Genomic DNA, 23,758 nt, shown 5'->3' with positions numbered 1-23,758 from the left:
GTATATATTTTTTTTAATTGTAAAACACACATAACATAAAATTTACCATCTTAACTATTTTTTTTAAATGCCTTATTTATTTACTCTTGAGACAGCACGCGAGCAGGGGAGGGGCAGAGAGAAGGGGACAAAGGATCCGGAGTGGGCTCTGCCCTGACAGCCCAGAGCCTGATGGTGGGTCTCGAACTTGTGAACCACAAGATCATGACCTGAGCTGAAGTTGGACGTTTAGCCAACTGAGCCACCCAAGCGCCCCCACCGTCTTAACTATTTTTAAGTGTACAGTTCAGTAGTGTTAAGTGCATTTACGTTGTTTTGCAACAAATCTTCATCCTGCTAGGTATTTTTACTAGTAGACTGCTATAAGTAGTGATTTCTGTTTTTTTTATTTTTGTTAAAAAAACTTTGCCTTTAGGTACACTTGTTTTGTTATAGAACATGGGAAGTAACGGTTTTTTTTTTTTTTAAGTGTTGCAAATATTAAGTAATTGAACTAAATTAAGTTCCAACTTAATTGACATAATTCATTTTTAGAAACTGTTTTATGTAATGTTATAGATACCACTATTTGGAATCATGTCATCAGATTCTGCAGATCCTTTCTACTGGATGAGAGTTATTCTTGCATCCAACAGAGGTATGGACTTCTGCTTTTGCCTCCATGCTCGTTAGTACCGACATCAGATAGATGGGACAATGTGGAAACAACTATTTTGTTGTCTACAGGGGTGGGGAGCATATGGTAAAAGAAACTCATTGCCTAAGAGAAGAGACCAACACATAAATACTTAACAAAACTCCATGTATTGTAATAATAGAAGTATGTATGGAGTGTAGATGTACAACGGAGGACAGAGGGATAGTGCCGGCTGGAGCTTTGGTTCTCCATCCTTTTATGGGTCATGTTTCCTTTGAGAATCTAATTAAATTTAAGTATACTCTCCTGAGAAAAATTTGTATACACTCACACACACATGTTTTGCATAAAATCTCAGGAGATTCACAGACCATCCAAAGTCTGCCCTTGGGTTTTGTGTGGGACTCAATGACCCTGATCTACAGTGTCAGAGAGCAGACAGTGCTGGAATGGCATTTGAATTGGAACTTAGTGTGTGGATTCATGGGAGAGGGAAGCCTGAGCTAACAGCACATGTGTGTAAGGCAGTGGCTAAAGAGATAGGTAGGGGCTGGATTATGAAGGGTTTTGTTGGTAATTTTTTTAGATTAAAATAGTAATATTGGTTAATTATTTTAAAATGCACCAGAATTTGTATAGTTAAAAAAATTTTTTTTAAACGTTTATTCTTTTTTGAGAGAGAGCATGCATAAGCAGGGGAGGGGCAGAGAGAGAGGGAGACAGAGAAGCAGAAGCAGGCTCCACTCTGTCAGCGCAAAGCCTGATGTGGGGCTCGAACCCGTGAACCGTGAGATTATGACCTGAGCCAAAGTCAGATGTTCCACCAAGCCATCCAGGCGCCCCAAAATTTGAATATGGTTTTATATAAAGCTGAAAATGAAAGTCTTGCATGTCAAGGTTAATTCCTGGGAAGGTAATGGATTGGTGAATATCTATCCAGACCTTTTCTCTGCATACACACTCACATATGTAAATTTATATTTAGTTAACCCTTGAACAACATGGGTTTGAACCATGTGGGTCTACTTCTACATGGATTTTTTTTGGTAAATACAGTGCAGTGCTGTAAATTTGTTTTCTGTTCCTTATGACAGTCTTCATAACATTTTTTCTCTAGCTTATTTAATTATAAAAACACAGTATATGATACATATAAAATATGTTTTTTTAAAAATTTTTTTATAAAATTTTTTTTTTTTAACGTTTTATTTATTTTTGAGACAGAGAGAGACATAGCATGAACGGGGGAGGGGCAGAGAGAGAGGGAGACACAGAACCGGAAGCAGGCTCCAGGCTCTGAGCCATCAGCCCAGAGCCCGATGCAGGGCTCGAACTCACGGACCGCGAGATGGTGACCTGAGCCGAAGTCGGACGCTTAACCGACTGAGCCACCCAGGCGCCCCGATATAAAATATGTGTTAATTGACTGTTGATGTTATTGATAAGGCTTTCAGTCAACAGTAGGCTATTAAGTTTTTGGGCAGTCAGAAGTTATATGTGGATTTTTGACTGTGTGGGGCGTCAGTGTCTCTAACCCCTACATTGTTCAAGGGCCAACTGTACTTTTTCTTTTGAGCTAAAAATAAGATAAACTATGTCACTATTCTATTACTTTAGCGTGTTGACTTAGTATTTTGGACGAGGTATTTCATTTAATGGCCATATACCATTCCATTAGGTGGATATGCCATGATTTTTTTCAAATTATTCAGGTATTTATTGAGTTCTTAACTGTGTGCCAAACTTTGTGCCAGGTGCCGAGATTAGAGATGTGGTCACGACAATGTCCCTGTTGTCATGGAGTTTATAGTACGCTGTTTGGGGACGTAACTTCTACATGAAGTGTATTTCGGGCGAGGGGAGAGACATTTGAGCAGAGACCTACAGGACATGATATGGAAGGCCATGTGAAGATCTGGGGAAGGAACATTCTAGGGAATAGCGTGTGCCAAGGCCCTGAGATGGGGGTGTGTTTAATGTGTTCAAGGAACGATGAGGAGTCACTGTGGCTGGAAGAAAATAAGGAAAGGAGTAATGTGGTTGCAGATGAGTCCAAGAGCCAGATTATAAATGGCTTTGTAGACAAATGAAGGAGTGTTTCAAGTGTGATTCCAGGCCACTAGGGTCCTCTTGAGTCTCACATTTAGTGTTTTCCCTGATTTTGTATCATAACCGGTGTTACCTTGACACAATCACTGTTATGCTCTGTCCTGTAATTTTTTAATACAATTGATTTCTAGGAGTTTAACTGTTTGCAAGATATATACACCTACATTTTTGATAGATAGTGCTAAATTATCTTCCAAACGATTTGTATTTTGTGCACTCAGCAGTTGTATATGAGAATGACATCTTAGTCTTTGGAAGTTGGACATGTAAAAATTGGTATCTGTTACGTAATTTGTATTTCTTTATGTATTGGTGACCTTGAACATCATTTTATATTTTTATTGAAGATTTGAATTTTTTCTGAGTGGACTTGTTTAAAGTAAGAGAAAATTTACTAGTTCAAACACAAAAATGGAATTTATTAGAAGGATAACTGTTTTATTTTTTGGAATCCAGAGGAGGTAAAAGAACTAAGCCTGGCCGGGGAGAGAGACTCAGCAGCAGAGACTGGGAACCTTCTTTTGGGGAATTAGCGCCCCAGATTCCTGGTTCTTTGGTTCGTAGCTCAAAATTCCAAACTCCAACATTATACCATGCTCTGTCAGCTTTGGTTAGAGTTTCAGGGTTATGTAGTTGAGATGTGGGTGCTGGGGTCCCTCCTGTACTGTCAGTATTTCCTGAGAAAGAGCATCGTTGGGAGCAGCCATACTATGTTTCTCTTTGTCCTTTTTAAAATTTTTTTCTGTTGGCTTGTTCCTTTTTAATTGATTTGTAAGAACCCTTTGCATATTGGAGATAAGAACTCTTTGTCATTTGTGTTTGAATATTTTTATTTTAACTTTTCTGCCTTTTTTTTTTCTTTCTTTCAACTTTTACGCAGTGTTTTGCCACATGGATTTTTCATGGCTATATCTAACCAGGGGGTCTGATTTTTTTTATTGTGGGTTCTAGGTTTTTTTGTCAGGCTTAGGAAAGCTTTTTCCTTTCCAAGATGACAAGTATACTCACTTCTAGTCTTTTTGTTATTTGTCTCTTATGGTCACATTTTCTATACATCAGGCCTTTATTTTGAAATAAGTCATGAGGTAAGAAATGCAGGCATGATTTTTTATAGATGGCCAGTCACTTGGTAAGGTCCATTTGTCCTTTTCCCTACTGATTTGAGGTGCCATATTTCCTGTGTGAAATTGTCATCAAAGTTTGACTGGATTTATTTTGGACTGCATCCTTTTGACAGTTACAGATTTTTGTGATTTGACTTAAAAAAAAATGTTTACCTTCCTACCTATTTCTCTACCTAGTGGTTTTAACAGCAGGGAATGTTGTTACCTTTTACTGTTGAAGAAGTATTTGAGAAGACATAAAGAATCTTTCTAGAATGGGATCTTTTCTCATATTAAGGGTACCTTTTGAGGATTTATAAAAGCCAGGATTTAAGGTAAAAAAACAACCAGTGGAAACCTATTCTTGGTGCTGTAGAATTATTTAGTTCTACATGTTACCTTACACACTGGGCGTATTTGGTTTTCTTATTTTTCACTGTAAGTACAAAACGTGTTTTCTGTAAAGAAAAACTGAAAAAAAATCAAGAGAGGCAAGAAGAAGGAGATAAAAATTATCTATAATCTCACTGGGTAAAAATAAATCATATCTTAGCAACCATATCAGGAAACTATTTTTCCACTTAAGTATTAACTGAAACCAAACTGTAATACTATTTTCCAGATGTTTTTTTGCTACCCAGTAGGTCACAAACATTTTTCATGCCACTAAATATTCTACAACATTGATTCAGATGACACTTTATGTAATTTTAGATTTTGAATTAGAAGAGTCACAAATACTCTTTTTTTTAAAGTTTTTTTATTGTTTTTTTTTTTTAATGTGTATTTATTTTTGAGACAGAGAGAGGGGGAGGGAGGAAGGGAGGGACAGACAGACAGAGAGACAGAGAATGACTTGGGGGGCTAGGTCAGAGAGAGAGAGGGAGACACAGAACCCAAAGCAGGCTCCAGGCTCTGAGCTGTCAGCACAGAGCCTGACATGGGGCTTGAACTCATGAACTGTGAGATCTGACCTGAGCCAAAGTCAGACCCTCAGCCGACTGAGCCACCCAGGTACCCTAGCCTTTTTTTTTTTTTTTAAGTTTATTTTAAGAGAGAAAGAGTGCACATGTGCACATGTTCGTGTAGGGGAGGGGCAGAGACAGGGAGAAAGAATCTCCAGCTGGCTCTGTGCTACTGAGACCCACATGGGGGGTTGAACTCACCAACCATGAGATCATGACCTGAGCCAAAATCCAGAGTCAGTCACTTAAATGACTGAGCCACCCAGGTGCCCCAGAGTCACAAATATTCTTAAATATCATTTTTTATTAATTTGGTATTTAATTTTCAGGCTTGGTATGTAACTTCTTATTTTGCATTAAAGTAAAACGTTCATTGTAAGTTTTAAAAATAATGGTTTGAGGGGCGCCTGGGTGGCTTAGTCAGTTGAGTATCTGACTTCGGCACAGGTCATGATCTCATAGTTTGTGAGTTCGTGCCCCGTGTCGGGCTCTGTGCTGACAGCTCGGAGCCTGGAGCCTGCTTCGGATTCTGTGTCTCCCTCTCTCCGCCCCTTCCCTGCTCATGTTCTGTCTGTCTCTGTCTCTCAAAGATGAATAAACGTTTAAAAAATAAATAAATAAATAAAATAAAAAATAAATCTTCCAAGATTTCTTTCACATTTTAAGTTTAGACTTTACAGAAATTTACATTTTTATGCTATAGTAATTTTATTTCAGTCAATTGTTGCAAGGTTGTGTTAATAAATGAGAGGTTTTTTTTGTTTTTTTGTTTTTTGGCAGTTAATGTTTAAAGGATGAAAATCTGCCTGTTAACATTCGAGCGTGTATTTCAATAGACATAATTAAGGACTGCATCACTTTTAAATTAATCTGCATTGAGTATAGTAAAGATTATTTGCTTCCTTCTTTCTCCTTTGCAGGAACTTTAATGGAATTGGGTATCTCCCCGATTGTAACATCTGGTTTGATTATGCAGCTGCTGGCTGGAGCCAAAATCATTGAAGTTGGAGACACACCCAAAGACAGAGCTCTGTTCAATGGAGCCCAGAAACGTGAGCTATTAATGCAATTAGAGTCTTTACCAAATTTGAGAATTTTGTGGTAAAGATATTTTTCTAGTCTTTTTTTGTCTTTGGTTGTAAGCATGTACTCCTTTCCCCCCAATTTTCATCAGTATTTGGTATGATCATTACCATTGGGCAAGCCATTGTGTATGTCATGACGGGCATGTATGGGGACCCTGCTGAAATGGGTGCTGGCATCTGTCTCCTTATCATTATTCAGGTAAGAAAGCCAATTTTTCATTTGCAGATAACAAAGCAGTTTGATTTCTTTTTTCTTTTCTAGCACTTCTTTAGATGACTGAACATTAATTTTCTTACTTTTGTATTATCTATAAGATTTTGATTATTGAAGTGACCCATGTAAATTGTATTGATGTAAAAACTAAAATTTATTATGATAGCCTCATAGCTGCATTGGATAAAGAATTACGGATCAACTGTATTTCACTGTTTCTTAGATGCACATTTTTTACTTTCTGATGTCTCTGAAGCCAGGATGTTTTCTCAGAGCTGATGGTACCTCATGGTTGCTGTCAGGCAGGCAGCAGTGGTGATGGTAATCATCGCCTGCGTGTGTGCGTCCTCTGGTTGGGGCTGTTCACATGGTCGTTACATCTGTTGCGTGCATCGTTGATGTAACATGTTTTTGAGTTTAGTTGCTGTTTAAAATGTCTTCAAAAGCCTATGATTTATTATGGAACAGTCACTATGGCCACAAAGGCACAGAGCAAGCTAGATGATAAAATCTGTGGTTAGGTGTAAAGTAACTTTTCTTATAAGTAGAAAATAAAAATTTTGATAAGCTATTGTGTCATAGTTTAATTGACAGTATTTTTTTCTCTTAGTGGTACACAGAATAATGGCATTACAAATAACATCTCAGCAGTAAAATACATGAGCCCATATATATATATTCCCTGGATTTTTAAAATAAACCCTTTGGTACTGAATTTTTATTTTTATTTTTTACTTTTTGGAATTGAATTTTTAAAGGCCAACATAATTTTCCTTCTAAATATCTTAAAGTGTGTCAAATTTAGAAGATATTTCTCTAATGTGCAGTCCTTAAAAATCATTTAGATAAGCTACTCACGAATGGATTGTACTTTTCTAGAATAATTACGGGATTTTGAAAAGAAGTTTGAGAAGCTAAAAATAGCATTTGGAGTCTTGATTATTTTGGAAATGCCTCTTCTTGCTCTCTCTATGGAATTAGTATTCATTAGGAACATTTTTTTTTTAAAGGACACCATTTGCCTTCCTCTGTTTTCTTTATTTTTTCTTTTTTTTTTTTTTTAGTTTATTTATTTTGAGAGTGAGAGATTGAGAGAACCAGTGGGGGAAGGGCAGAGAGAGAGAGGAGGACAGAAGATCCGAAGTAGGCTCTGTGCTGACAACAGAGAGCCTGATGCAGGGATCAAACTCATAAACTGTGAAATCATGACTTGAGCTGAAGTTGGATGCTTAACCAACTGAACCACTCAGGCATGCCTAGGAACATTTTTTAATGGCCAAAGGATCAAGGTTAGAAGTAAATAAAACTAAAATACCAACTTATTAATATATACATTGAGAAAGAGGATCATTTCAGACTGGCATGGTTGACCATTATTTTTTAATGAGAAACGTTACATAGAAGCAAATCAAAATAAGATCATTTAGTAAGTCTGATTGAGAACAAGGAGAATTAGATTGTTCAAGTATATTTATTGGCATCATTAACAACAGGGAGGGATCTTCTCACTAGATGGAAATATCTTGTCTTTTGACCAGGGGAGGAAATTTTAATGGACTATCAGTGTCTTTGGTAGGTTTCTGAGCCCTAGTGAGCTCTCATTTGGTATAAGGTAGAATTTTTTAGAATGACATTATTATTTCTCCGTTTTAAAAACACTTGGTTGGCAAATTTATAACCTTTGAGAATTAGAGGCAGAAGAGTTAGAATGTCTTGGGAGAGAAGATCCTCTCAAAAGTGATTTTGTTGTCAGTGGTCAGGATCTCTTCACATGCTTTTGGCATTGTTGAGAATACTGATACATCACTCGTTGCCATCTTCCGTTTCTTTATGGCCTTTGCTTTATGCAATCCATAGTTGAGAATAACCCTGATTTTTACATGACAGAATTGGTACCTAACTCTTAGAACATTATGCTCCAGTAAAAATTTTTCTAGTATTTTAGTAAAGCTATTTTTAGATTCTTTTTTTTTTTTAATTTTTTTAAACGTTTATTATTGAGAGACAGACACAGAGCATGAGCAGTGAAGGGGTAGAGAGAGGGGGAGACACAGACTCTGAAGCAGGCTCCAGGCTCTGAGCTGTCAGTACAGAGCCTAGTGCGGGGCTCGAACTCACAAATTGTGAGATCATGACCTGAGCCAAAGTCGGTTGCCTAACCAATTGAACCACCCAGGCGTCCCTATTTTTAGATTCTTAAAAAAATTTTTTTTAACGTTTATTTATTTTTGAGACAGAGACAGAGCATGAATGGGGGAGGGGCAGAGAGAATCGGAAGCAGGCTCCAGGCTCTGAGCCATCAGCCCAGAGCCCGACGCGGGGCTCGAACTCACGGACCGCGAGATGGTGACCTGAGCTGAAGTCGACGCTTAACCGACTGAGCCACCCAGGCGCCCCTTAAAAATTTTTTTAAAAATGTTTCTGTTTATTTTTGAGAGCAGAGCACAAGTTGGGGAGGGGCAGAAAGAGAGTGAGACACAGAATCTGAAGCAGGCTCCAGGCTCTGAGCTGTCAGCACAGAGCCTGATGTAGGGCTCGAACCCAGGAACTGCGAGATCATGACCTGAGCTGAAGTGGGATGCTTAACTGACTGAGCCACCCAAGCACCCTAGGATACTTTTGGATTCTTAACCTCATCTGACCAGTTCTAGATTGAAGTAACTTCTGTGGAGTCATTATGAATTTGAATTTGAGATAAAATGGAGTTAAGCTATTTTAGTTTTTTTTCCAGTATCAGAAGTCAAGGAATAGTAATATTCCAGGAGTGAATACATGGATATATACTTTTTTTAACATAAATTCTGAGATTGAGTCTTCCGGTGTTAATGTAGAGAGAAATTTGTCTTGTTTGATCATAGATGGTAGTGCATCTTTTAAGGCATTGCTAGCATTGCAAATGTGTGGATATGCTGAGGAGATATGATTGGAGCAGTGTGGTTCACCTAGAAGCAGATTTTGAAAACCGTTTGCATGCAGTTATGTAAGGTGTTTCTCACCTTAATTATTCTTATTTCATTCACGGTCATGTCTTTAGTGAGTTTTGAAATCTAAGTAGCGGCTCTCGGTTAAAATAAAAGAATAGAAACCGTCAGTGTGCATGGCACATAGGAAAGGGAAGTGTTTCATCACACTAAATGTGTGTGCCTGTGTGTGTGCATGTGCACATGCATGAGCAGAGTTGAAATGTAGTTATTTTTAAAGTCTACTTTATTTGTAAAGTCTACGGTAGAGACTTACACATATGGTGCATTCTGCGAGAGCATGCACGTAGCGCTCACTTTCTGTCACCGTTCTAGTCAGTGAGGTGCTGTAACTTCCTGGTTTCTCATCACCCTCAGAGGCATACTTATACTTTTTACGATCTTTATCTTACTCCTTTGATTATAGAAAGTGTCTCTCATTTAGGATTCTCTAGAATTCCTTTCTCCAGTTAGAAAAATAAGAGTTTGATTTTCACCGGATACATGTGGAATCACTCTGTAGTCTGATGGTCATTGGTCTGAACGGTGGGTTTGGAGAATTAAAGGTGTTTCAGAGTGACAGTGACTCTGGACAGGTCATTTAATCAGAAGCCCATGCTGAGACTTTTTGGTGGGCTGATCCATTGTGGACAGCTCTTATTCCCTGCATTGGGTTGGGTTTCTGATTGCGAGTATTTATTTACTTATTACATAATTGTGGTCAAACTAAAAGCTCAGTAGTAAGTCCTAACTTCTCTTTTATCTTGTCAAAGTGGTAAACTTGGTTTTCAAACAGTAAAGGATTCATGAGCTCTCTTAGAAGTTTGAAGAATTGTACCTTTTTCCGGTCCTTTGAAAGGCAAACTAAAAGACTGTAAATAGACAATGTAGTCTGTGTCCAAGGACTGAAATGACAGTTAAGGAAAAAAAACCCTGCAGAAGGTAAGCATGCTTAAAATGGCGTATGTGTATGGTAGTTGTTTGCTCTCTCTCCTAACCGGGGATGTTGGGTAAACTGAGTAAATACTCGGGTGGGAGCCTTCAGAGCTGGGAAGAGTGGAAGTGGTATTTCCTCACTTATGTAGGATGGTGTTTTTAAAATGGGGACAGGTGTGAGGTTGGGGGCATAGAAGCATTTTTTTCTTCCCCTCTTGATCAGGTTACTGAAGTTCAGGGAAGGCGTCGTGACTGCGGAGGTCACTTGCAAGGCTTTGGATTATTTTTAATTGATGCATGCTTTTACAGAAATGTCTTCTCCAAGAGGAACATTAAGAATTTTCAGTTTCACATGAACTAAAGTTAGTATGCTTTTATTTTTTAAGAAATGAGGAGCTTAAGAACCTGGCAAATCCTTGTCTTCACATTTACATTCAGTCTTTGCCACTGTATGTATAGAATGCATTTTTTACACAGTTATAATCTGTGCATATTAATTTGTGCTCTTTTTGACTTACTCTATATGTATTAGAGTTGATCCTTGAACAGTACAGGGGCTGGGGTGCTGACAATAAAGTAAGCTAGAGAAAAAATGTTACTGAGGTAATCGTAAGGAAGAGAATGCATTTATAGTGCTGCAGTGTATTTATAAAAAAAAAAAATCTGCGTATACATGGTCCTGTGTAGTTCAAACCCATGTTGTTCAAGGGTCAACTGTATGTATAACATCTATAAAGTATTACATACAGTAGCTTTAAAAAGGTGTCAACGTAGTGCACGTACTTCTCCTTTAATGGCAGTATACAATTGCACCTCATTACTATACCTTATTTCATTTGGTCTTTCACTTACTTGGAATGTTTTCAGTTTCTTGCTGTCCTAAATTCAACAACTTGAACATTTTTGTTCCAGGGTGCTTTTCAATAGGCCTTACGTAAACATTGTAAGAGAAACTATTCAGATGGTTTATAAATATGCTTTAAAGGTTGAAATGTCTGCTTTATAATGTAACGATATTTCCACCCCTCTGATTGGCAGAACTGACTTCTGTCTGAACTAAAGAGGGGTTAAAAAGATGCAGAGTAGTAACAGTGATACTGCAAAAGTTAGGTTTTAAATTTACAAATGCCCGTACTTTGAAAGTAGTCAATGGTGTTCATCTTCCCCTTTCTTGAGTTGATTCTTGCTTCAGCTTACTTGCATTTCTTTCCCCACAGTTGTTTGTTGCTGGTTTGATTGTGCTGCTGTTAGATGAGCTGCTACAGAAGGGTTACGGCTTGGGGTCTGGTATTTCCCTCTTTATTGCCACCAACATCTGTGAAACCATTGTCTGGAAGGCCTTTAGTCCCACTACTATTAACACTGGCAGAGGTACATTGCACAGTGTCTGCGACTGCACGAGTTTTGCTGGATGTGTGCTGGAAAGTAACCTGTCTCGGAGCAGGACATGCCTGTAGACATCCTGGTTTGCCCTCCCAGGGGACCACTGATGCTGATTGCTCAAGAGTTAAGCAGCAGAGATTTGTGGAGTATGAAATACTACTTCAAAAAGAACAATAACTAAATTTTAGCCTCTGCTCATTGAAAATTTCAGTGATTGCAAACAGCTTTTCAAAAATGTTTTTTGCTTAAGTCATTGCTGCCGAAGTCATTGATTTGACCGATTTCCGCATTCCCAGGGGGATAAAAAGGTAGTGGATTAAGATTTTTCAAATGAAAAAACTATTACATATTGTATGAGGGAGCACTAATACTTTTGCTGCTCTTCTACTTGGCTTTGTAATAGCAACTGAATTTTGAAGTGATTCGTTCTGTCTTTCCTTTTCCCCATTTCCATTTCTCTCAGATGCCATCCACGGTTCATAGTGGTTAACATCTAAACTGATCCCAGCCTTAGGAAAATAGCAGTGATGGTTTGTTAATATTCTTGGTAAAACAAATTTAAAAGCAAGCACGATAGAGTAACACATACCTTTTGATTCTGACATCTTTACTCTGCTTTGCTGCTGCTTCCCCCTAGCCCCACCTAAAAATAGTCCCCTTCCCTTCCCTAAAGTAAAGGAGAGGCAAATCATTATGACCTAAATATTTGCTTAGGTTTATTCTACTTTGGCTGTTTTCATGAGGAACAGTCTCTTGAGAAAACTTGAGATTTGTGCTAAAAAAGATACATTTGCCTCAACGATGTTGCTATTTTTAGAAGCCCCACACATGGCTGTGTTAAAGAGTAAACATTGGTGAATTATTTTGACTCCTATTTTCTGCCATGTACTGGAGTTTCAAGGTTATTTGTTTGCTTCTGGGACAACTTTGGGTAACGAGTCTACAGTCAATTTCTATCTTCATTTATCAGGTACGGAGTTTGAGGGTGCAGTCATAGCTCTCTTTCATTTACTGGCCACCAGGACAGACAAAGTCCGAGCTCTAAGGGAGGCTTTCTACCGGCAGAACTTACCCAACCTCATGAACCTCATTGCTACAGTTTTTGTATTTGCCGTTGTCATATATTTTCAGGTAAGTCTGCTTTCTTCACCGAAATACGTGGGATGTGGACTTTTGTTTAGCTTTTAAAGAAAAGCATGCCATTTGAAATGTTAGTATTTAACAAGTCAGTGTTGCAGAATCTAGTCAAGCACATGATTCTGTTCTTGGACTCCAAGGTGCAAAATGTTTGTGGTTACCGCCTAGAACAGGATTTCCGTTTCTGTGTGCCCTGTGGAAGGGAAAACGTTAGCATGGCCTTTTCATACTCCCCACTGTGGTGGTCCCGTCTGCCGTCTGTTTGTTCTTTATTTGATGTGTACAGTTCCTCTTACTTCCTCTTCCTTTCATTTTTTAGGGATTTCGTGTTGACTTGCCCATCAAGTCGGCCCGGTATCGAGGACAGTACAGTAGCTATCCCATCAAGCTCTTCTACACCTCGAACATTCCCATTATTCTCCAGTCGGCCTTAGTGTCAAACCTGTATGTTATTTCCCAGATGCTGTCTGTTCGATTTAGTGGCAACTTTTTGGTAAATTTACTAGGACAGTGGGCTGTGAGTATTTTCTTATTTATTCTAAACATTTAAATTTATTGTAATTTGCATTTCATGGTTGTATTTTTAGTCGAAAGAGATAAGCCAAAATTGAAACAGTTGCTGTAGCATTTTCATATTCACTGACCTGTAGCAGAATTTGTCATTTATTTGGAAGGAGTGATGAGTGTTGCAAAAACTAAGATTGGCCAGGTTCTTTGTGTTAATTTACTGTCTAGGAAGTATTTTCACATCTCCCTGGAGGGACCTCAAGGTTAAAATCACAGCTGCTCTCATGAAAGCGGTTTTCTGTTTTGTTAACTTACTCTGCTGTTATCTAGAATGTTTTTTAAGGAAGCTATTTGCTGACTGTATGTGGGGTACTGAGATCTCCTGTTTCACCCCCATTTTTCACGGCCTGAGTGGCAATAAACTAGTTGTGATGAACTGGGCTGGAGATAGGCACGTGATTATTGGCCTGAGGAGAGAACAGAGTTACTAGAAATAGAATCCAGCACTCTCTGACTTCCCATTTTAGATCCTGTCAGCATAGCTTTTTCTAAAGAGGCCCAGCCATGTTGTTGTTACTGGAGTGCGAGTTCTTGTCGGATTGAATTTTGAGTGATTTAAATTACGTCATATGACCACGGAGTACTTTTCCCCCTTACAACTATAGAATTGAAGGAGACTCTGAGCCTTTATTCTTTTACAGAACATGTAACTGTGGAATTAGTATTTCACCAACTACCTTATTTCTGAAATGTGCTCATTCTACGCATTTATCTTAATATGCTAGCTTTTCCATGGTAAGTTATAGTGACATATCTTTCTGCTTCTAATGGTCATTTTTTTTTAAATTTAAAGTTTAACAGGGCAAGACAGCAACTCTTGAGTGTTAGTTGAAGGAAATAGGATTCTCTTTATCTATAGTACTCTTTTTCCATTCATGTAACAGAAATGTGATTACCTGTGATGAGGGAAGATGTGGTCCCTCCCCTTGCAAGCTAATAGTCCAGCAATAATTATGACTATGGTAATTTCATAGCAATAAATGCATTGAGTGGTTGTATATAGACTGTGTTGTGGTCTAACGAAGATTCTTTTTAATGAGATAATTACTGGGAAATTGAATTTTTCTATAAACAGTGCTTTTGATTGGGGATTAGTGATTCTAGGGGCACAGTAAAGAAATCATTTTGAAATGTATATTCAGGAAGCAGACGTTTTCATCATTGCGGCCAGAAATTGCTTTCTACCCCATATACCCCAGAACATATGCTGTACCCAGTTCTGTTACTATAAAAATTCTTAAATGTTTGGATAAATACCCTCTTACAAATATTTACTAAAAGACTATTTCTTAAAACATGCAAAAACATATAAAGTTTAGGCAGCGAGTTGTTTGTTGTCTGTCAGTATTTCAGTTAATTGTATTCTTCATGGAATGCTATGAAGTGAAAGAATATGTTGCATGGTCTTGTATACTGCAGAAAGTTTCAGATTCTAAATGTAATCAGAGGTTGCCTGTAAATGGAACCATTTTAGGAAGAGAAGGAGGATTTTTTTTGTAGAGGTATTATAATGTTGGTTTTTAGAAGATCACTCTTCTGTTAATAATATATTCACAGTGTCTTTTATGTAAAAGATGCTCACTATATAATTTTGAAGGAGTGAAAATATCAGACACCGAAGTAAGTCTTCAAGTTACATAGGATCATTAGCTGTAGGTGCTTTGAGCTTATAACATTGTCATAATTGTTGAGGAGTTTGAAAAGTCATAAAAATGTATCTTGACCAGTTGGGTTGACCATTTGCCCTTATTGTTCTTGTCCTGTAGGATGTCAGTGGGGGAGGACCTGCTCGTTCTTACCCAGTGGGAGGCCTTTGTTACTATCTTTCTCCTCCCGAGTCCATGGGCGCCATATTTGAGGATCCTGTCCATGTGGTTGTTTACATCATCTTCATGTTGGGATCATGTGCATTCTTTTCTAAGACGTGGATAGAGGTGTCTGGTTCCTCAGCCAAAGATGTAGGTATTTGTTTTATATGAAAATAAACATTTTTACTTTTTAGCTGTCAAAAAATGGTAATTGGAATTCTCTTAATTACTTTTGTAATTTAAACTTTAAGTCATATGTTCGTAATGAGGTAATGTCACCCGTCGGGGATTAAAAACCGGTATCTGAAAGTGGAAAAATTTTTAGAGTTTTACAATGGTTTGTGACCCTCCAAAGCTTAACCTTACCCAACAAATTCTTGTTCCTTAGTATTTAATTTCTGTTCAGGGAGGTGATATGTAAAAAAGATTGAGAAACCATGGTTTAGTATGTGGGTACTAGGTGGTTGCACAGCAGTGAGCCTCAGGTGTAATGGTAATGGTACGGCCGCACCTGCTTCAGGGTTCTTGTATTTATTGATGTGTGGAAAGCACTTCCCACAGAACCTTGGAGGTAGCAAACAGTGAAATATTTAGAGTTTGATTAAAAAATTTTTTTTTAATGTTTATTTTTTGTTTGTTTTAAATTTTTTTAATGTGAAATTTATTGTCAAATTGGATTCCATACAACACCCAGTACTCATCCCAAAAGGTGCCCTCCTCAATACCCATTACCCACCCTCCCCCCCATCCCCCCATCAACCCTCAGTTTGTTCTCAGTTTTTAAGAGTCTCTTATGCTTTGGCTCTCTCCCTCTCTAACCTTTTTTTTTTTTTTTTCCTTCCCCTCCCCCATACACTTCTGTTAAGTTTCTCAGGATCCACATAAGAGTGAAAACATATGGTATCTGTCTTTCTCTGTATGACTTATTTCACTTAGTGTAACACTCTCCAGTTCCATCCACGTTGCTACAATGGGCCAGATTTCATTCTTTCTCATTGCCACGTAGTACTCCATTGTGTATATAAACCACAATTTCTTTATCCATTCGTCAGTTGATGGACATTTAGGCTCTTTCCATAATTTGGCTATTGTTGAGAGTGCTGCTGTAAACATTGGGGTACGAGTGCCCCTATGCATCAGCACTCCTGTATCCCTTGGGTAAATTCCTAGCAGTGCTACTGCTGGGCCATAGGGTAGGTCTATTTTTAATTTTTTGAGGAACCTTCACGCTGTTTTCCAGAGCAGCCACACTAGTTTGCATTCCCACCAACAGTGCAAGAGGGTTCCCGTTTCTCCACGTCCTCGCCAGTGTCTATAGTCTCCTGATTTGCTCATTTTAGCCACTCTGACTGGCGTGAGGTGATATCTGAGTGTGGTTTTGATTTGTATTTCCCTGATGAGGAGTGACGTTGAGCATCTTTTCATGTGCCTGTTGGCATCTGGATGTCTTCTTTAGAGAAGTGTCTATTCATGTGTTCTGCCCATTTCTTCACTGGATTATTTGTTTTTCAGGTGTGGAGTTTGGTGAGCTCTTTATAGATTTTGGATAGTAGCCCTTTGTCCGATATATCATTTGCAAATATCTTTTCCCATTCCGTTCGTTGCCTTTTAGTTTTGTTGATTGTTTCCTTTGCTGTGCAGAAGCTTTTTATCTTCATGAGGTCCCAATAGTTCATTGTTGCTTTTAATTCCCTTGCCCTTGGGGATGTGTTAAGTAAGAAATTGCTGCGGCTGAGGTCAGAGAGGTTTTTTCCTGCTTTCTCCTCTAGGGTTTTGATGGTTTCCTGTCTCACATTCAGGTCCTTTATCCATTTTGAGTTTGTTTTTGTGAATGGTGTAAGAAAGTGGTCTAGTTTCATCCTTCTGCATGTTGTTGTCCAGTTCTCCCAGCACCATTTGTTAAAGAGACTGTCTTTTTTCCATTGGATATTCTTTCCTGCTTTGTCAAAGGTTAGTTGGCCATACGTTTGTGGGTCTAGTTCTGGGGTTTCTATTCTATTCCATTGGTCTGTGTGTCTGTTTTTGTGCCAGTACCATGCTGTCTTGATGATTACAGCTTTGTAGTAGAGGCTAAAGTCTGGGATTGTGATGCCTCCCGCTTTGGTCTTCTTCTTCAAAATTACTTTGGCTATTTGGGGCCTTTTGTGGTTCCGTATGAATTTTAGGATTGCTTGTTCTAGCTTTGAGAGGAATGCTGGTGCAATTTTGATTGGGATTGCATCGAATGTGTAGATAGCTTTGGGTAGTGTTGACATTTTAACAATATTTATTCTTCCAATCCATGAGCACGGAATGTTTTTCCATTTCTTTATATCTTCTTCAATTTCCTTCATAAGCTTTCTATAGTTTTCAGCATACACCTCTTTTACATCTTTGCTTAGGTTTATTCCTAGGTATTTTATGCTTCTTGGTGCAATTGTGAATGGGATCAGTTTCTGTATTTGTCTTTCTGTTGCTTCATTATTAGTGTATAAGAATGCAACTGATTTCTGTGCATTGATTTTGTATCCTGCGACTTTGCTGAATTCATGTATCAGTTCTAGCAGACTTTTGGTGGAGTCTTTTGGATTTTCCACGTAGAGTATCATGTATCTGCAAAAAGTGAAAGCTTAACTTACACTTGTTTGTTTTATTCTGAATGACAGACTTGCTGGATAAAGGATTCTCAGCTGCATATTTTTTCTGTTGATCACATTGAAGATTTCCTGCCATTCCTTTCTGGCCTGCCAAGTTTCAGTAGATAGGTCTGCTATTACCCTTATGTGTCTACCTTTGTATGTTAAGGCCCGTTTATCCCTAGCTGCTTTCAGAATTCTCTCTTTATCCTTATATTTTGCCAGTTTCACTGTGATATGTCATGCAGAAGATTGATTCAAGTTACATCTGAAGGGAGTTCTCTGTGCCTCTTGGATTTCAATCCCTGTTTCCTTCCTCAGATCAGGGAAGTTCTCAGCTATGATTTATTCAAGTACACCTTCAGCCCCTTTCTCTCTCTCTTCTTCTTCTAGAATTCCTATGATACGGATATTGTTCCATTTGATTGCATCACTTAGTTCTTTAATTCTCCCCTCGTGATCCTGGATTTTTTTAATCTTCCTTTTTCTTAGCTTCCTCTTTTTCCATAATTTTATCTTCTAATTCACCTATTCTCCCCTCTGCCCCTTCAGTCTGTGAGAGGCTGAAGCAGCCTCCATTTTATTTTGCACCTCATATATAGCATTTTTTAGTTCCTCATGACTATTTTTTAGTCCCTTGATCTCTGTAGCAATAGATTCTCTGCTGTCCTCTATACTTTTTTCAAGCCCAGCGAGTAATTTTATGACTATTACTCTAAATTCTTGTTCCGTTATTTTGCTTAAATCGATTTTGATCAATTCGTTAGCTGTCACTACTTCCTGGAGTTTCTCTTGAGGAGAATTCTTCTGGTTTGTCATTTTGGGTAGTCCCTGTGGTAGCTGGGCGGGCCGCAGTCAGACCCAATGTCTGCTCTCAGCCTACCGCTGGGGCCACAGTCAGACTGGTGTGTACCTTATCTTCCCCTGTCCTAGGGGCAGGACTCACTGTGGAGTGGTGTGGCCCCTGTCTGGGCTGCTCGCACACTGCCAGGCTTGTGGAGCTGCTTTGATGGGATCTGGCCAAGGTCGTATCAGATGGGGTGGATCCGCAAGGTGCACAGGGGTGGGAGGGGCAAGCTTAGCCAGCTTTGCTGTCGGTGGTCCCCTGCGGGAGAGGCCCTGCAGCACCAGGAGGGAGGCAGGCCCATGGGAGGGATGGATCCACAGAAGCACAACATTGGGCGTTTGCGCAGTGCCGGGAGTTGGTTCCCTTTGGAATTTTGGCTGGGAGGGTGGTGGTGGGAGAGGGCAATGGCCCTGGCCAGTGCATTTGTTCCCCGCCGAGCTTAGCTCTGTCTTCCGGGGCTCAACACCTCTCCCTCCCAACGTCCTCTCGCCCTCCCGCTTTCTGAGCAGAGCTGTTGACTTATAACATTCGGGATGTTAAGTCCCGCTGGCTGTGAGAACACACTCTGTCTGGCCCCTCCGCTTTTGCAAGCCAGACTCGGGGGCTCTGTCTTGCCGGGAGGGCTGCCCCTCCACCGCCCCAGCTCCCTCCCGCCAGTCCGTGTAGCGTGCACCGCCTCTCCGCCCTTCCTACTCTCTTCCGCGGGCCTCTTGTCTACGCTTGGCTTCGGAGAGTCCGTTCTGCTCGTCTTCTGGCGGGTTTCTGGGTTATTTAGGCAGATGTGGGTAGAATCTAAGTGGTCAGCAGGACACGGTGAGCCCAGCGCCCTCCTATGCCGCCATCTTCCCAATACGTTCTTTCTAGCATGTGGCCCACTGACTAATGTTTATCTTTGAGAGACCGAGTGTGAGCAGGGGAAGGGCAGAGAGAGAGGGAGACACAGAATCTGAAGCAGGCTCCAGGCTCGGACTGTCAGCCCAGAGCCCGACGTGGGGCTCGAACCCTTGAACCGAGAGATCACGACGTGAGCCAGTCAGATACTTAACTGACTGAGCCACCCAGGTGCCCTATGTTTAATTTTTTTTTTAATGTTCGTTTTTGAGAGAGAGTGGGGCAGGGGCAGAGAGAGGGAGACAATCCCAAGCAGGCTCTGTGCTGTCAGTGCAGGGGCTCAAACTTGTGAACTATGAGATTATGACCTGAGTGAAAATCAAGAACCGGATGCTCAACTGACTGAGCAAACCAGGTGCCCCTAGAGTTTGATTTTAAAAGTTGTTTTTCTCTTGGCAGGTTGCTAAACAGCTTAAAGAACAGCAAATGGTTATGAGGGGCCACAGAGATACCTCTATGGTTCATGAGCTCAATAGGTAAGGTCATGAAATTTAACCCTTGATGTGTGTGTACATGTGTGTGTACATACGTATATACCTGGCTTTTCAGTCTTTAATTTATTGTCAAATGTTGTCCTGTTTAAATATGAAGCATTTTTCTTCGACTTCACACAGAAGAACCAAAATTTAACACAATACTGAATTGTTCTCCACATCAAAATTGACATCTAAATGATTTAAGTAAAATTGTTTCCTTCACTGTTCAGCCCAGTGGTAAAATGTTCTTGATTGGAAGTCCTTGTTGTCTGGCTGCACATAAAATCGCCTGGGAGCTTTTAAAAGGCACTGATATTCAACCTCTAGGAATTGTGATTTATTTGGCCCAAGGTGGATACCATACATTCGTTTATTTGTTTACTTTTTTTGAGAGAGAGCGAGAGCACACGTGGGCACGTGCTCACCAACAGGCTCCACCCTTAGTACGGAGCCCGACATGGGGCTTGATCCCACAAATGTGAGGTCCTGACCTGAGCTGCAATAGAGTCAGAGGTTTATCCGACTGAGCCACCCAGGTGCCCCTTCTTTTCTTTTTTTGCATTAGTTTATTTTTTGATAACAGCTTTATTGGGCTGTAATTCACATACTGTGTAATTCACTCATTTGAAGTGTATGGTGTAGTGTTTTTTTTTTGTTTTTAGTATATTCAGAGTGTGGAATCATTACAGTGTAATTCTAAAAACACATTTGTCACCAGGGCAGCTGGCTGGCTCAGTTGGAGGAGCATGTGACTCTTGATCTCGGGATCATAAGTTCACGCCGCACATTGGCTATAAAGCTTACTTTTTAAACTTAAAAAAAATTTTTTTTTCATCACCAATAAAGAAATTTTGCACCTGTTGGCTATTCCCATTCACTGCACCCTCCCACGCCCCAGTCCACTTTTTACTTTTGATCTCTACAGATTTGCCTATTCTGGACATTTCATATAAGTGGAATTGTGATCTTTTGTAATAGTTTTCTTTTATTCCATTATATGGGTGTACTGTACCACGTTTTGTTTATCTGTTCATCGGTTGATGGAGATTTTGGTTGTTTCCAGTGTTTTGACTATCACGAATAATGCTGTTAAGAACATACTTGTACATGTTTTGTGTGGACATGTGTTTTCCTTCTTGTAGGAGTGGGATCGTTGGGTCCTAACAATGCTGTGTTTAGTATCGAGGAACTGCCAGAGTGTTTCCAGAGCGGCTGGACTGCTCTCCATCCCCCCAGCAGTGGGTGAAGCTTCCAGTCGTTGCACGCCTTTGCTAGCACCGCTTCTTGCTTTTTGATTCTAGCCATCCAGTGGGCATGTGGTGGTAGCTCATTGTGGTTTTGATTTGCTTTTTCCTGATGAGTAATGATGTGGAGTGTCTTTTCATGTGTTTAATCAGCCATTTGTGTACCTTCTTTGGAGAAGTGTCTATTCACATCTTTTGCTTATGTTTAACCGGGTTGTCTTTTTGTTAGAGTTGTAAAATTTTTGAGTTTATTTAGAGAAAGGGAGAGAGAGTGAGCGCATGCGCGCACATGCACTTGAGCTGGGGAGGGATAGAAAGGGGGGGCGGAGAATCCCATGCAGGCTCCGCGTTTGAACTCATGAACTGTGAGATCGTGGCCTGAATTGAAATCAAGAGTTGAACTTAACTGACTGAACTACTGAGGCGCCCTGAGTTGTAAGATTTTTTTATGACAATATCCTGGATATGGCTCCTCTTCGGTGTATGATGTATAAATAATTTGCTGCCATTCTGTGGGTTGTCTTTTCACTTTCTTGGTGTCCTTTGCACGAGTTTTTAATTTTGACAACGTTCAGTTTCTCTTGGTTGCGTTGTGCTGGTCTTGGTGTTTATCTAAGAAACCATTGCCTAACCCAGGGTCACAAAGATTTATTATTTTCCATTAGGAGTCTCGGCTCTAACATTCAGGTCTGTGGTCCACTTTGAGCTAATGTTTTTTGTGTTTGGTGTGATAGGGGTCCAGATTTCTTTTTGTGCGTGTGGATATCCAGTTGTTCCAGAACTATTTATTGAACAGGCATTTGTATTTTTATGTAATTTTTTTATTTATCTAGAATGTAGATCGCAGAGAGTAGTATAAGGAACCTCCGGGTATTCAGCTGTATCCAGCTTCAGTAGTTAAGCATCTTTCTGCCATTCCTGTTCATCGACCATCTCCCCAGTCTTTTGTTTTTCCTTTCTGGAATATTTTAAATATCACCCAAGTATATTAAACAACTCTCCAGGTGATTCTAATGTGCAGCCAAGGTTGAATTACTGTAAAGAGGGTCCTCCACATCTTGTCCCATAGATTTGTTACTTAGCATTTTGAAGTTTACTCTTCATCTGCAAGAGGGAGCTGAAGATGACCTATTTGAAGTACTAAATGTTTTAATGCGTAGATCTGTTGAGGATCCTAACCTGCCATAAAAATCACGTATTGTCTTTCTCGGCTGTTTACTGGTTTCTGGAAGTCGGGGTCACATCGTTACCTTAATGGCAAAGTTTTCACCAACACGTAACTACTGTGCACAACGGGTCATTCCGTGCTGGAGTTCACGACAGGCTTGTTTAACGATGCGTCAGTGTGTTGTTTCTGACCGTTGCACCTTTTCCTGTTTCGCTGCACCGCCTGACCCAGGGTTTTGTCTTCCAGGTACATCCCCACAGCAGCTGCGTTTGGGGGCTTGTGCATCGGAGCCCTGTCGGTGTTGGCCGACTTCCTCGGGGCCATCGGCTCTGGCACTGGGATTCTGCTCGCAGTCACTATTATTTATCAGTATTTTGAAATTTTTGTCAAGGAGCAGGCTGAAGTTGGCGGGATGGGTGCTTTGTTTTTCTAAGTGTTCCAGTATTTCTTGTGTGTGTGAAAGGGAAAATAATCTTGACACGTTGTTTCTGTCAACTGCTGGTTCCCCTTTTCTTCCCTCACACTTTGTTTTCAAGTGCTGACTGTCCCATTTGTGAAATGGGCACTGAGCTAAGCCTGTGTGCAGCGTTAGTACCAGCTGCCTTAAAACTAAAGTTTACATTATTCGTTAAAAAATGTACTCGTAGTGTTGCCCGTGATGCTGGAAACCAATGTGCCCGCCTTGCCATGTTCAGTTGTGACGGTGAGATGGTGACGTGGATCAGTTTTGCACACATTCAAAACACTCGCTATTCCCCCCACTTGTTTAAAAATAAATGTAGTTCAAATTGCCACTTTCCAGTATTTTTGAGCTTATTTAATGAGTTCTGGAACATTTATATCTAATCTGTATTTTAGATATAATTAACTTTTTATACTTTTTTAACTCATAGTATCCACGTTCCCACCCTCCCTCTCCGTCCACCGCCCCTTCTTGTCCCCTTTCAAAGCTGCCACTCAGCCGACTGGCAGAATCAGGCTTCGGTTACAGCTGTTCCTAGAAACAAGTGCTCGTGAGGACTCTTGCTGATTTTCATTCCTTCCTTCCCAGTGACAGCAGTCGGTGCTGTTTGACTGTATTGGCTATGCCTTCGAATTCCAACCCATCACTTGAGAATATGCTTTCAAGATACAATGCCCCATTTTTTTTTTAAACCCCTAAAGCAAAGATCTAATTCTCAAGCAATGTCTGTAGTTCAGTGGGGGTGAACATTATGAGTAATTCATGCTAGGAATTTGTGTATGTTGTTGTACTTTACAGCAGCAACATGAGTGTAAACAGTAGAAAATAAACCTTTATTTAATAAAACTGTTTCAGTTGTGTTGGAAAAATAAAATCAGATATTAAACGATTTCTGAGATTATTTGTATAGGTTCATCATAGTCATCTCACCCATCCTGAGATGTCTGTTGTAAGAGGTCAAATGTAATTAGTGTTTAATCCTAAAATGGTTGAGGAACACTGACCAACTTAAAGGTGCTCAGTTACGTGACTGATACTACAAAGGATAGGAAAATGGTGTCAGATTAACATCCCAGCCTCCATTTGGAATAACATAGCTCTTTATAAATATGTGCTCTGTTGTCCAGAAAGAGATCAAACTTAATTTTTG

General features: G+C 39.8%; 1 protein-coding gene across 3 annotated transcripts in view; it reads left to right on the top strand.

Annotated features, from left to right (window-relative positions):
* SEC61A2 (SEC61 translocon subunit alpha 2) overlaps nucleotides 1-23,497 on the top strand; it is a 32,496-nt gene extending 8,999 nt beyond the window's left edge. For 2 of the 3 annotated variants that reach the window (XM_019460781.2, XM_053895301.1), the window contains 9 exons: nucleotides 559-637; nucleotides 5,735-5,866; nucleotides 5,989-6,098; nucleotides 11,227-11,380; nucleotides 12,363-12,523; nucleotides 12,849-13,046; nucleotides 14,863-15,054; nucleotides 19,657-19,733; nucleotides 22,392-23,497. In XM_019460781.2, coding sequence (XP_019316326.1) covers nucleotides 559-637; nucleotides 5,735-5,866; nucleotides 5,989-6,098; nucleotides 11,227-11,380; nucleotides 12,363-12,523; nucleotides 12,849-13,046; nucleotides 14,863-15,054; nucleotides 19,657-19,733; nucleotides 22,392-22,578 — 1,290 coding nt within the window. In that variant the 3' untranslated portion in view covers nucleotides 22,579-23,497. The remainder of the gene's footprint in view (nucleotides 1-558; nucleotides 638-5,734; nucleotides 5,867-5,988; nucleotides 6,099-11,226; nucleotides 11,381-12,362; nucleotides 12,524-12,848; nucleotides 13,047-14,862; nucleotides 15,055-19,656; nucleotides 19,734-22,391) is intronic. The other variant, XM_053895302.1, reaches the window with a different exon arrangement.
* The last annotated feature ends 261 nt before the right edge of the window (nucleotides 23,498-23,758 follow it).

Source organism: Panthera pardus, unplaced genomic scaffold, assembly GCF_024362965.1.
Source record: "Panthera pardus isolate Hobbes unplaced genomic scaffold, ASM2436296v1 HiC_scaffold_6, whole genome shotgun sequence".
Lineage (NCBI taxonomy): Eukaryota > Metazoa > Chordata > Mammalia > Carnivora > Felidae > Panthera > Panthera pardus.
This window is presented reverse-complemented; position numbering and strand designations above follow the sequence as displayed.